At 47.7% G+C, this 14,527-nt stretch overlaps 1 protein-coding gene across 1 annotated transcript in view; it reads left to right on the forward strand.

The window, feature by feature from the left end:
• The window catches only part of MYO1D (myosin ID), a gene marked incomplete at both ends in the record, with an annotated part of 145,280 nt that overhangs the window by 30,545 nt on the left and 100,208 nt on the right, over positions 1 to 14,527 (forward strand). Inside the window, 6 exons of the mRNA XM_080360011.1 lie at positions 6,666 to 6,874; positions 8,593 to 8,686; positions 9,379 to 9,544; positions 10,946 to 10,999; positions 11,819 to 11,914; positions 13,806 to 13,922. Of these exons, the coding sequence (XP_080216137.1) occupies positions 6,666 to 6,874; positions 8,593 to 8,686; positions 9,379 to 9,544; positions 10,946 to 10,999; positions 11,819 to 11,914; positions 13,806 to 13,922 (736 nt within the window). The remainder of the gene's footprint in view (positions 1 to 6,665; positions 6,875 to 8,592; positions 8,687 to 9,378; positions 9,545 to 10,945; positions 11,000 to 11,818; positions 11,915 to 13,805; positions 13,923 to 14,527) is intronic.

Here is a 14,527-nt window from a genome sequence, read left to right on the forward strand (position 1 = left end):
ATCCTCCTGACACTGCCCCTTTCCATATTGATCCCCAGGAATGAGTCCCCCCTCAGTGTCCTCTTGTCCAGCTCCAGAGCCCCAGCTCCCTCAGCCTTTCCTCACCCGGGAGATGCTCCACTCCCTGCAGCATCTTGGTGGCTGCGCTGGACTCTCTGCAGCAGTTCCCTGTCCTGCTGGAACTGAGGGGCCACAACTGGACACAAGATTCCAGGTGTGGTCTCCCCAGGGCAGAGCAGAGGGGCAGGAGAACCTCTCTGACCTACTGACCACCCCCTTCTAACCCACCCCAGGTCCCATTGGCTTCCTGGCCACAAGGGCCCAGTGCTGGCTCATGGTCACCCTGCTGTCCCCAGGACCCCCGGGTCCCTTTCCCCTACACTGCTCTCTAACAGCTCATTCCCCAACTTACACTGGAACCTGGAGTTGTTCCTGCCCAGGTGTGACACTGATCACTCAGAATTTACTATTTTCTTTAAAAAAACTAAAAAGACATGATTACAAAGGGCTCTTTAAGGTTATTTCCAAGCTGCCTGTGAGAAGAGCAGCTGAATGGAGCATTCCTGCCCTCGCTGCTCCCCGGCACAGGAAAGGAGTGGTGCACAACGCGCTCCCAATGGCATTTCCTATTTGGTTACACTGGCAACATCTGAAAACTGAATTCATGCAGGACAACTGCAAGCAAAAAATTCACCTGCACGTTAAATGGACTCAAATTCCAATTTTTCCAGCCCTCGGGATGGATCAAACCCTCGTAGACGTGTGTATTCAGAACCCTGACAGATTCTGATTGTTTTCCGAGCGCAGGGGGTGATACTGACTGGACACTTTTCTGTCTGTTTTTCCAACTGCAGCAAGAATATTTTAGCTCTAGTGCTGCCAACACAAATCCTCTTCATCTGAGTTCTTTTGTGATGGGCATGATTTTCTATCCTACACTTTTTGAGCAATTTGCTCATTTCTTTCCTGCTTGACAGACGAGTTGATTTCAAGATTTACCTAAAATAAAGTATTTAAGTAGCAGCAAATACCTGCTATCACCTGTAAAAGGCACAACTGTCTGACACGGTGGGTGAATTGTGCTTAAGCAAAATCATCTCATTTGACCAAGAACAGTATAGCTGCCTGTATTGAGAAACATTGAGAAACAGGTAAATACGATTTCACTGCCAGAAATCTATTGAAATATTAAATATTTCAGTTTGTTTGTGCTTTGGAGTTAATAAGTTGGAAATAGATAGTAGTTTGAAACCATCAGCCTTTATTAACCTTCAGTGGTACTAGGTTAGGTGTTGAGTGTCTAAGCTGAATCCAACTGTAGCACTTCAGTATCCTGATTTATTCATTGATTTCATTTACTTGAAGCCTCCGTGTTCTGTTTGAACTGCAAATCTCCATCTTTGTGACTTTTAGTCTGTTTCTGGAGCATCTGTGGAACATCAGGGTGAGATGTTACTGAGCGCCTGCGGATGTGGGAAGGATTTAGTGCGTAACACAGAAAATCCCGTCAATGTGGGAGCAATGGTGGGAAAGGACGAGTTTCAGCTGAGAGAAGGTTCTTTCCTGGGAGAAAATGGTCTGTAATATCAATAGCTGCACTTCAGCTCTCTTGAAGTAACAGAAAATGAGGTGATTGGTGTCTTGATGTGTTTTTTCCAGCGGTTTCTCCCCTCAGGTATCGGGCGGATGGAAGGAAATGGTGATTGAGTGCAGCCCTGGCACAGCCCAGCCCTGACACTGCCCCGGTTCTAAAGCAGCAGTGACGCCGCAGCCGGACCACGTTCTGTTCATTAACATGTAAACGCTTAATTAGCAATCCCTTTCCCATTGGAATAGCGGCGTCTGGAGCGGCGCTCGGTGCCTCCGTCGACTGCTCCGCGTCCTGCAGATGTTGTTTGGGAGTGCGGGTTCCAAGTCTTGCCAACTAACTCTTTTCTTTATTTGTACTGAGTGCATTTGAAGTTGCATCATTTCCTCGGTAAGAACAGTTTTATTTTTGACCGGAGCATTTGTCAGGTGGGAGAAACCCTAAATGTGAGTGCTCCCTGGTGGCAGAGATTTCTCCTTCAGTTTTCTGATTTCTGCGGCGTATTTTCCAACAGCAATTGGATGTGAATATAGGATTCTGGATTTCAGGATATATTCTTTTTTTAACTCTTTTCCCTAAAAACAAAAACTACAAAACCAAGTTCAGAGCCTTTTTCTCACCTCTCTTCTTTCCTAGACCCCCATTTCTATCCCTTTCAATGGTTTCTATTCTGTGATTTATATTTTCTCACTGTCAATCGGTGTTTTAACAAGGTCATAAAAACTCATCAAAAGCTGATGTTCTTCATCAAAATAACACACAAACATTAAATACTGTGACTTTTTCTGGCTGCTGAGCTGGAGTAATAACTAGAAAATTCAGAAGATTATTCAAATAATACAGAGATTATTCAACCAGCATCATTACAGGGAAATCTCTTCACCTTGAAGTGATGTGGTTTTCATTACACATATAAAAAAGGGTTTGCGGTGGGGGTGTCAACCCTCAGGAGCAGGTACGGGGGTTCCTTTTACCCACTGTGCTGGAAATTGCTTTAACTAACAGAAATCCCAGTTCTGTGTGTTAATATGCTCAGTACCGCAATAATTACACCGTCCTTTGTGTGCGCCCTGACTGCCGAGCAGCTTTATCGCCTGTTTTGGTGGCCTTGCCTTGAAGAAAAGAGCAGGTTTAACAGAATTTGTCCCTCCCCGTTGGGCCTGCTGGCCGTGCGTGTTTTCTTGAGTTTTCCTGAGCTCTTCTTGGGCAGGGAGAAGCAGGAATGTCACAGCGAAGCAACGCACTAGGAAAACAGCCGCTGCTGTTCTTGGCCGGCGGTTGTGCTGAGCTGATGAAAAGAGGCTTTATCAGCAGGGAGGGGTGACGGCTCCTTTTAGGAACATCTAAGCACAGCGCTGGAATTTCAACTCGGGTGCTAAGAAGTAAAGAAAAAGGAACAGAGAGGTAAATTGGGAGATTACTTGTTCGTTAAGGCTGTATCCTTAAAGCCAAGCCTGAGAGTTGTCCATTTCATAGAATCATAGAGTCATTTCGGTTGGAAGAGACTCACAGGATCACTGAGTCCAACCATAACCCACCCCTGGCACTGCCCCATGTCCTGAGAACCTCATGTCCGTCTGTCCAGCCCTCCAGGGATGGTGACTCCAGCACTGCCCTGGGCAGCCTGTTCCAATGCCCCACAGCCCTTTGGGGAAGAAATTGTTCCCACATCCAACCTCAACCTCCCCTGGCGCAACTTGAGGCCGTTTCCTCTGCTCCTGGCGCTTGTTCCTGGGGAGCAGAGCCCGACCGCCCTGGCTCCAAGCTCCTTTCAGGCAGTTCAGAGATCAGAAGGTCTCCCCTCAACTCCTGTTCTCCAGCTGAACCCCCCAGGTTCCTCAGCCGCTCCCATCACACTTGTGCTCTGGACTTTGGCCCAGAAATGGGTCTTCCTCCTTCTCCTCCTTAGGCCGGACATGAGGAAGGAATTGTTGCCCTGAGGGTGGTGAGAGCCTGGCCCAGGTTGGCCAGAGAGGTGGTGGCTGAACCATCCCTGGAGACATCCCAGGCCAGGCTGGACGGGGCTCTGAGCACCCTGAGCTGGTGCAGATGTCCCTGCTCATGGCAGGGGGGGCACTGGGGGAGCCAGAAACGTCCCTTCAGCACAAACCATTCTGTGATTCTCTTTCTCCGTCATCTTCATCTCCCTTTTGCCACAGAGGTAGAAGACACACATCATCGGGGAAGCAGCAGCAGGCCGAACTGTCTGGGCTGTTCAGCCTGCGCAGCCCCGCGGTGCCGCAGCCACGGCCGCGCCGGCAGAGACGTGTCCACCGCTTCTCCTCTCCAGGCAGTCGGGGCCACTGAACTGTCACGGGAGGAAACTTAAACTGTGCTCTGCTACCGAAAGTTTACATAATTCATGACTTAAGGGAGAGGTCAGAGTGCTGGTACTGTCATGGTGACTTGGCACCACACTTCAGGAGGGATGTCCCTTTTTTGCCTTCTCCGCAGCCATAAGGAAGCCCCGTAACCTCTCTGTGCTGGCCACAAACCCTCCAGCCGCGTGCCTGGCCATGCGGTGGGGCTTAAAACCTCCTCCAGAAACTGCTGTATCTTTATTTATCGGTAGTGCCGTCAGCGGTGGTTGTGCATCTGCTGTGTCGTGACGTTCGGAGTCTATACGTCCTCCATTGGGCAGCTTGCATTTTGGATGGCCCAGCTCCAAGAAGATGGGAAGGATTCTGCTGATTTCACTGTCCTTGTGCTGGTTTCCATTACATATGTATGTCCCAGTGTGATTTGATCTCCTGCTGTGTGTATTTGGTTTTTCTCAAGCTCTCCCATGTATATGTAGAGTCTTTGTGCTCCGGAGAGGGCAGGAGCCGAGCGGCCTGCTATCCGATCTCTGCGCACGTGTGTCTGCTGCTTTGGATCCTCCTAATACCACCATTCCCAGCTGCTTTGTGCTTCAAAAGTCAAAATTAAGGATGGCAAAGGGCAAGGACTGAGTGCGTGAGGCTTCCTTTTTCCCTAAGCCTGTCCTAAGAGTTAGGCTGTGGTTCTGTATCTCATACCAGTTGCTTGCTGTTGTTGCCTGTGGGTTATTCATCGTTTTTCTTGCAGGAATTAACTGCTGAGCTGCGGTTGGTATTGCTAATTATAATGGCCTTGTTTTCTCTAAACCATTTTTGGTAGCTTCCAAACAACATTCACCTCTCTAATATTAACATTTTTGCATTTTAAGCTCACTAATGCTTTAGGAAACGCACATCGGGACTCACCTCGGTTAAAACCGAACGCGGGATCAAAAAGATGGTTTGCAATTTGTCTTTTTAGTGAAGTATTTCTGGAGGAAGCTGGAATGAGAGTTAGAATCGCTCTTTGGAAGCGGAATGCTGGCTGCCAGATTCTATTCCTTGAGCTTTATTACACCTGCTAAGGACCAACGCTGCCAAGATGCTGCGGAAAATTCTCCAATGAACAATAGAAAATGTCACAGCTGTCACCACATGGGGGTGGTAATAAATTCAATCAAATGATGCGGGAGGTTGTGCCGGAGTCTGATAGGGATATGAAGGCCCGTGTGGTCTCTAGAGGGGTTGTGGTGCCATCTAATGTTGGAAGGTTTAAATACAGGTTTAATGGTAGAACGGCCGCAGTTAGCGTGTGGATCTCTTCATCCACAGGTAGGGTTTGGGAAAGGCGCAGTTTAGGGCAGTTTTTCAGCATTCCGCTCGATTTAGCAGCGTTGTTGATAAAGTGTATTGTAGTGAACAGGATGGAGTGGAAGGTAATTGCAAAATGCTTTCACTTGCTTCTTGGCTTTGTTTAATTACAAATGTGATCAGACCTCTGAGCGGCTTCAGAACTTGTGCTTCTCTGGCCTGAGCCGGGCTGGCAACTGCACAATGGGAAAAAAGAGTTTGCCTTTAAATCCCCTTTATATGAGCTCATCACTAACTCATCGTCATCACTTGAGGAAACAGTAACTTGTATTAACCTGAATCTCGCTGGAGAGTTTCTTAGAAACGTTTGTTTCTGGCAACATGTTGATGGCAACAGAAGTACCTGAATATGCAGAAAATCAGCTTGATTGCCTCTGAAATTGGTGTTTGTACCTCAATAATCAGGTCGGTCGCGGATCCATAAATGAAATAGTCGCAGAAATTTCCTTTGTACATGGTAAGATTCAAGGCTGGCACTAGTTCTGAGTCCTTATTGCACAGAGACATAGTAGGACACAGTGATGTGCTGTGTTGGCTGGGTAATCACAGAATCCCAGAGTGTCAGGGGTTGGAAGGGCCCTGGAAAGCTCACCCAGTGCAATCCCCCCATGGAGCAGGAACACCCAGATGAGGTTACACAGGAAGGTGTCCAGGCGGGTTGGAATGTCTGCACAGAAGGAGACTCCACAACCCCCCTGGGCAGCCTGGGCCAGGCTCTGCCACCCTCACCAGGAACAAGTTGCTTCTCATCTTTCAATGGAACCTCCTGTGTTCCAGTTTGCACCCATTGCCCCTTGTCCTGTCCCTGGTTGTCACCAGCAGAGCCTGGCTCCATCTTCCTGACACTGCCCCTTTCCATCTTGATCCCCAGCAATGAGTCCCCCCTCAGTGTCCTCTTGTCCAGCTCCAGAGCCCCAGCTCCCTCAGCCTTTCCTCACACGGGAGATGCTCCACTCCCTGCAGCATCTTGGTGGCTGCGCTGGACTCTCTGCAGCAGTTCCCTGTCCTGCTGGAACTGAGGGGCCACAGCTGGACACAAGATTCCAGGTGTGGTCTCCCCAGGGCAGAGCAGAGGGGCAGGAGAACCTCTCTGACCTACTGACCACCCCCTTCTAACCCACCCCAGGTCCCATTGACTTCCTGGCCACAAGGGCCCAGTGCTGGCTCATGGTCATCCTGCTGTCCCCAGGACCCCCAGCTCCCTTTCCCCTACGCTGCTCTCTAAATTAATTAATGTCCTTAGTCAATGTTTTATCATAATGGTTTATCATAATGATTTATCATAATGTTTCAGTGCAATGATGGATTGAAGACTTCACCTGGTGAAACGAGCGGCTCGCTTGGAAAACACATTCTGGAGCTCTACATTTGCCTAATGTCCTTTTTCCCTTTCATCTCATCCCGGGCAGGTTTGAAAAAGGCCGGATTTATACGTTTATCGGGGAAGTGGTGGTTTCCATGAACCCTTATAAAAACTTGAACATCTATGGGCGGGACATGATTGAGCAGTACAAGGGCAGAGAGCTGTACGAGAGGCCTCCTCACCTCTTCGCCATCGCTGACGCCGCCTACAAAGCCATGAAGAGGAGATCGAAAGACACCTGCATCGTGATATCGGGTAAGCTCAAAGAGATTCGCATTGTGATGAACGCTTCTCTATGAAATTCTGGGCTGAAGAACAAGAATGATTTGACTAATGACAGCGTTTTAGAAAACTGATATAAAGCTGTGGTGCTGGAAATACAATCTTCCCAGTTTAACAAAGCAACAGGTAAGTAGGTCTCAGTAGGTTTCTACCTACCAGCCTCTGAAACACAGTTGGAAAAGTGTTGCCTGTGTTCTTAGTTGAGACAAGCTCAGAGAAAGGCCTAATGCAAATGGTACATCTGCTGTCTGCGACTTCAAATGATTGTGTTTCGAGCTTGGAAATGTTTGCTCTCAGAATTTGCCTTTGAATCTGTGTGTGGAGACCTTAACCATTATTTCTCAGCTGATTCAAGAGCCGGTGTCAGTCGGCAGCTTAATCTGCGCACACAAAGCGATAACTTGGACGTGAGTCCTGGAGCTCAGGGAGAACAGAACTGCTGATTTCTGTCCCTTTGATGCCCGCCTGATGTTTTGTTCTCTGTTTTGATGCCGGCCTGACCGCTTGTGGTGGCTCCAACAGCGGCAGCGGCGCTTGTACCATGAGCTCTTGCTATCTGGATCCTGACACTTGGTTCCCTTGATGTCCCCGTGGTTCAGCAGCTCTGAAAAGCGAGAGCCCTGCGCTGGGGTGTTGAACAGAAGCCCCTTGTGCGGCGGTTCCCGGCACTGCAGGCCAGTGTTTCTGCTCAAACAATGTTCCTTTTGATGCTCAGGGTGCGAGGCCTGTCACTGACCTGCGGAATCCGCTGTCGGAACCGCCTCAGAGTCAGCACAGCGGCAACGAGCAGCAGGGTTGTGCTGTTTGGAAAAGAGTCCGAGTGCACACAAATCAGATTGTTTAAAAAAACCCAAACCAACAAAACAACAACAGAAACAACCAACCAAACAAAAAACCCCCAAAAAACAACAAACCCCTGCTACCAACCAAAAATACACAGAATAACAGGAGGTCAGAGGTTGGAAGGGACCTGGAAAGCTCATCCAGTGCAATCCCCCCATGGAGCAGGAACACCCAGATGAGGTTACACAGGAAGGTGTCCAGGCGGGTTGGAATGTCTGCACAGAAGGAGACTCCACAACCCCCTGGGCAGCCTGGGCCAGGCTCTGACACCCTCACCACGAACAAGTTACTTCTCACGTTTAAGTGGAACCTCCTGTGTTCCAGTTTGCACCCATTGCCCCTTGTCCTGTCCCTGGTTGTCACCAGCAGAGCCTGGCTCCATCCTCCTGACACTGCCCCTTTCCATCTTGATCCCCAGGAATGAGTCCCCCCTCAGTGTCCTCTTGTCCAGCTCCAGAGCCCCAGCTCCCTCAGCCTTTCCTCACACGGGAGATGCTCCACTCCCTGCAGCATCTTGGTGGCTGCGCTGGACTCTCTGCAGCAGTTCCCTGTCCTGCTGGAACTGAGGGGCCACAGCTGGACACAAGATTCCACAAAAAACCACAAACAAACAATGAAAAAACCCACAACGAACCAAAAAACTAAAACCAACCAACCAAAAAAACCAAAAAATCCCCACAACCAAAACCAACCAACCAAACCCCAACACACACAAAACCAACAACAAATCCCCCCAAACCGAACAATGTAAAACCCAAACGCCCTCAGGGTGAAATGAAGAGACACAGTGCAGTGATTTGCTTTGGGTTCTTTTGGACGTTGTGTCACGTTTGTGTCTGTGTCCTCAGGTGAGAGCGGGGCTGGGAAAACCGAGGCCAGTAAATACATCATGCAGTACATCGCGGCCATCACCAACCCGGGGCAGCGCGCCGAGGTGGAGAGGTGAGGAAACACCTACATATAGCACCGGATTCTTACATCTATTAATTTCACGCTGATTTTTCCAACCATTTTGACCAGATTTTTACCAGACTTCTTCGGCTACGACTGTTTTACTCTCGGAATTTTACAATATTGATGGCTAAAGTCACATAAAAAATATATTTGGAAAGTTCAAATGTTCCGAATACAAACAGTCTCTAGAAATGGTGTTTCCCGGGGCAGATTTGCTGCAATAGGTTGATGTTAGAAGAGTATCTGGAGTGTATTCCATGGCCTTTCAGGCTCGTGTGCTCCCATGTTGCAAAATGGGCTTGTCGACCTTAGGGTAAAAGGTTTTGAGCAAAGAACAGGTTTAGTACCTACCCCAACAAAAGTGTTGAAAGTGACTTTAAAAGAGTTTGAGAAATTGATTTTAAATCTCATGCGTATAAAGAAACTGCATTTTTGATGCTATTTTCAGTGGGGAGATCTGGTCTTTGGTTCCCATTGACTTGGCTCTAAGGAACACAGCGGGAGATTCGCAGCTGATTTCCCGTGGGATGGCTGATGTCAAACACATCCACCCAAATATCTCATCAAAGAGCGTCTCTGCTGTTACTAAATTCTCTAGAAAAGCCTGAAAATAAAAAGGCATCATTAATTTGAGTCTGCAAGTCTGGACTTACCCCGTTCTCCTTCCGGTTGTGCTGCAGAGTGAAGAACATCCTCCTGAAATCCAACTGCGTGCTGGAGGCCTTTGGCAACGCCAAAACGAACCGCAACGACAATTCCAGCAGGTTCGGAAAATACATGGACATCAACTTTGACTTTAAAGGAGACCCGATCGGCGGGCACATCAATAATTACCTCCTAGAAAAGGTAAGTCACGCCGCTTTTAGACTTGGAGACTGTAGTGTCATTATTTTTATAAGATGGGCTTTGCCAATAGAAAATGTTCATTTTTAATGTTGTCTGTTACGTTACATACGAGGGCACGGAGTCTTATTGAAATCCAGGGCGTTATTTCTTCTCTAAGAGTTACTATAAGTAACTGAAACGCTGGTGGTTTCACACCACGGGACAAAAGCTTATGTGCATATAGGTGTATAGGTGTATATAGGTGTATATAGGACTTTGTATCTGGAATAGAAGCTGAGATTAATTTAATATCTGCAAAACTCCTTTCTAAGTTCCCACATTGCTGGATAAAGATATTTAGGTCCATAAGTAGCAACGATGTGCTTGAGAAGTGCGATTCTGGCATAAAGCCACAGCCCCGTATTGTCTTTTAGTAACTTGGGGGTTGTTTATTCCAAGTGTTCCTGCGTGTATTTTTCTTTCACATCATTAAGTGCTGCGAGAAAATGTTGGAATATGTCAAACTCTATAGAGAAACTGGGCTTATCTATTGACAGTTCTCATATGTGGATGCGTCTGGCTTCAATTTATCTATTTGACCACATCTGCTAAGGTGCCTTTTTCTGTGTGTTTTTTCCTTTCCCGTTGTTTCTCTGGAGTCTATTTGCAGACTAAACACTTTATTTTATACAAACCAAACCAAACAACGAACCCAAACACTGAACATGTGATACTTCCATGCGCAGGAGTGGGGCCGCAGCTGCCCTGACTTAAACCCTCATGTATTTCATATTCTTGACTTCCACCCAGTTACATTTCTTTCCATTTCTGGTCCGAACACAATGAACTTTGTGCAGCAGGAACACGTGCCTTGTAACTCCCCAGAGTTCAAACTTGTAGCATAAAACAAGGATCTGTTGCTTGTTGACTGAATTTCCGCTGCATTTAACGTTTTGTTTCAGGTGTTTTGGGGTTTTACGCTGCTTGGGAATGAACGTTCTGAAGTTGGAGATGTCACTTGCTCCCTAAACCAGAGCAGAGCTGTCACTTGTGCGCTCACCGCGTTCTCTTTGCCCTCCTGTCTTGGGCTTGGAGAAGTGGGTTTTTACTTCCATTTTATTAAATAACTTCACCTAAATGATATTTTATTTGACTCTTCCATGAAAGCCATTCTGTGGTTACCCCTGAGGGTTCCATGTTGGCAGCAGGATGTTGTAGCTGGTACCCAAGCTGGTCTTTTTGATTCTAGACTTCAAACTCCACGGTCGTGCCTCACAAATATTGTTCCTAACAGACTTATTACCAGATCGGCCGAGTCTGGGGGTGTCCTGGCCATGGTGACCCCACGTATCGCCATCTAAAGGTTGGATAACAGACTGTCCACATCCACAAACACCCACCTTGTGTTTTCTTCCCTTCCAGTCTCGCGTGATTGTGCAGCAGCCGGGAGAACGCAGCTTTCATTCTTTTTACCAGGTTTGTATTCCTTTGCTTCAACAAATGACTATTTAACAGTTTCCCAGACACAACAGGCAAAACATTTCAAGCTTTCACCCTCTTGGGTGTTTCGCTGTTGCGTCTTGGGTGATCTTACGTCCTCTAGTTCTTTGCATGAGAAGATTTATTTTTGTCTATCCTCCAGTCCTATATTAACACATTTATAAACTTAAAAGGAGGCTAACTAAACAAACATGGTAGAACATTGGACTTTGACTCACTGTTTTATTTGTAATAAGTCTAATCCCTCTATTTTCTCTGGGGGCCTTTAGTCCATATGGAAGTCATTTATGACAACAAGTTGACTTGAATTTTTTGTTTTGGGTTCTTTTTAATGTCTTCCACATTGTACGGTGGTTCCCCTGTGTGTCCTTTGGGGGAAACATCGGCCTGTTAGTATAACCTTTATTCTCGTTTCACACTGAAGGGAGCGGAGGTTGGTTTACTCATTTCCCATTTGCCCGGTGCTCAGGCTGGTGCGTTAGCACCTTTCTCGGGAACGTGGCGTTTCCGTGTCAGTTTGTCCTTGCCAAGAGCCGTCTGTGACAAGTCACAGCTGGAAACAGCTGAAAAGCCCCTCAAGAGCATCAAATCCAACCATAACCCACGCTGGCACTGCCCCATGTCCCTGAGAACCTCATCTCTGATCTGTTCAACCCCTTGTGACTCCAGCTACTGATTCTTCTATAGCGGCGATTTCAAGGGGTTTATCATTTGGCTTGTCGAGCAGATGAGTAAGAAAGAGAAAAAGGAAGGACTTGGTTTTATTCACCCTTTCTTACAATGCTCTTTGTGCAGCTCCTGCAGGGCGGTTCTGACCAGATGTTACGTTCTCTGCACCTTCAGAAGGACGCGTCTGCCTACAACTACATCTGTCCTGGGGCGCAGCTAAAGGTGAGGGTGCGCTCAGCGACTCAGAGGGAGCTTGTCTTAAAATCATAGATGCTTCTTGAAATACTTCAAGCACTGCTGAGCGAGCAAAAGCTGAGATCAATATTTACGGTATGAGTATGGAAACATCACACCATTATGCTATTTTTAATGGAGCTTCTGCCTCCAGAAGACAGGCCGGTGTGTACTTGCGTGTGCTACGCTTGTGTCTGTGTGCAGAAAGCAAACGGAGCAGGAGAGACACCACCTCTGGTAGTAAATGCATTCACAGATATTTGACTTGTTAACAGTGTCAGACTCTTCACGCTTCGTAACAGGTAAATTAAGCTGCTTTCTGGACCAAAAAGCTGGAAGGACTCTTTTTTTACAGCAAGAGCATTGAAATGACTGCGGCATTCATTCTGTGTATCTGCCCTCTCTTGGGGGACCTCTGAGCAGGAAAGAAGGGAACGAACCCAAAAGTTTTTAGGACAACAAGATCCTGAACGCTTTAGGTCCACCTGGAGTTGTCCCTAGCATTGTCTGGACAACAGGCTCCCTGATTTCCTGATGGCTTTCTTGAGCTAGATGTTCTTTGGCAAACAAACCCACAGACCTTCTGTCACGGTCCATTCGGTGATGGACTCGTGACGGTTCTTTTACCTTGATCTCGAAGTGCAAAATTAAGGCAACCAAAACACCAAGGGGTTATAATTCAATCAAGCGGTGTTACTTTATGAATTTGCCCGTAAAGCTGCATGCAATAGAGAGAGAGAGTAAGAAAAAGAAAAGGGAAAAGAAACGGGCCAAGGTAAAAGTAAAGAAATGAGCTTGTGTTTATCACCAGTTGAGTTCCAGGAGCTCCCTCTGCTCTCCGGTCTGTGGAGTCCTGCTGGTCCTCCGTCGTGGTTTGGGATCCTCTGGTGGGAAGATCTTCAACAGTGTCCATTCTCATTTCATCTTTTATGCTTCTCCACCCCGCCTCGCTCCCGTTGTTTGAGGCCAGTCTCCACCTTGATTTCACAACCCAGGCTCGAAAGATTCCCACTTTCTTTTGCCAGTGCTTGCGTGTCCAGCATTCAGGGGTCTCTCTCTGGTCCATTGGGTGACCTCAGGACCCTTGGCGAGCTTGTCGTTGGCCATTGTTTGGGGGAGCAGGTGGGGGACACGTGTGACTGAGGCTGCAGGTGAGAACACATCTGGACAGCAGCTGTTGTCCCTGGGTTGAAGAGACCCTCGTAACAATCCCTTTCAGGAGGTGGGGGCTGGTTTGGCTGCAGCAGCAGCAAAGTCCACACAGCAGCCATTGTAAGCAGCAGCCGCCCCGTATCGGATAAACCAGTGCAGCACAATGCTGCTCCTCGGGCCTCTCTCCAGGTCACTGTCCATGCGTTCTTGCTGTCAGGGCCTCTAAGTTCTTGGTGGCGATGGTCAGGCAAATGCTGCTCCATCTTCGGCCCGACTCTCACACCTTCTCAGACAACTTTATCAGTTTCTCTAGAAATCTGCAGTGAAACAAACCCAGATGGGTGGGAGAGGAGCGGACAGAGGCTCATCATGTATTGCTGGTGCTCTGCAGCTTCCACTCAGAGGGACTGTGGGCGCAACACTTGTAACTGTTGTTCTGACCTTTTTATGAATCCCTTCTACTTTTTCACAATAAATTGCACTAGGAAGGTGCTGAACTGTTTAATTGCACTGCGGTGGATTTGTGTGTCTCATTGGTGCAAGTATTGGTGTATACAGTGTGAGGTTCGGCGTAAGCTTATGGGAGGGCATGGGAGTAAGCTGAGAAATCTCCTGACATCTGAAAAATAGCACAGTACAAATCTATTTCCCATGGATCTACAAAAATCTTTGCTTTCTCACAGCTGATTTCCATCAATCCCCTCAGTTTCCATCTCTTTCCCCTCAGTGTTCCATCAACGACGGGGCGGAGTTCAAAGCCGTAGCTGATGCCATGAAAGTCATTGGCTTCAAGCAGGAAGAGATTCAGACGGTATACAGAATCGTGGCCGCCATCCTTCACTTGGTGAGTGCTGCCCATGGGATGGTTTTTGGGAGGGCTCAGATACACTTGTGCTCCCAGCAGCTCCAATTTTCCTGCTGCAGAAGCAGCTGGAAGATCCGTTGGCTGGAAAAGTATCTTCAGTTTACAGCTCCTAGCGGTGAGTGAAATCCCTTGGTGAAACAGGACACTCATGATGGGACATCACGTTTATTCCTGCGTATTCCACATCCCAAAGCAGACACACCACCGAGTATTGGGAGCTGCTAAATGCTCTGAACAGGAATCGGTTGGGTTTAGCAGTGAGGGGTAGGGAGGTCCAGCAGCACTGTGGTTTTGCTGGGGGGACGGTGCTTCACTTCGTGGTGGAGGCTTTAGCACAGCTGGGTGCAGGAGACCTTCATTCATGCAGCGGTATCGCTACTGAATCCTGGTGTTCGATAAGGTAGGCAACAGCATTACAATAAGAACCTGGCGTTTCTGTGGCGAGTGAAGGTGAAATACTGCACTCAAAGTTTGGATACTGTGCATCATTGCCCACCTCTACACTCTGAATCTTGAGATAGTGTTTGGTTAAACCTCTGGAAGTGTTTGATGTAGTTTTTTGCCACTCAGTGTCCAGCAGAGCT

The sequence above is a fragment of the Nesoenas mayeri genome, assembly GCF_963082525.1.
Source record: "Nesoenas mayeri genome assembly, chromosome: 26".
Classification (NCBI taxonomy): domain Eukaryota; kingdom Metazoa; phylum Chordata; class Aves; order Columbiformes; family Columbidae; genus Nesoenas; species Nesoenas mayeri.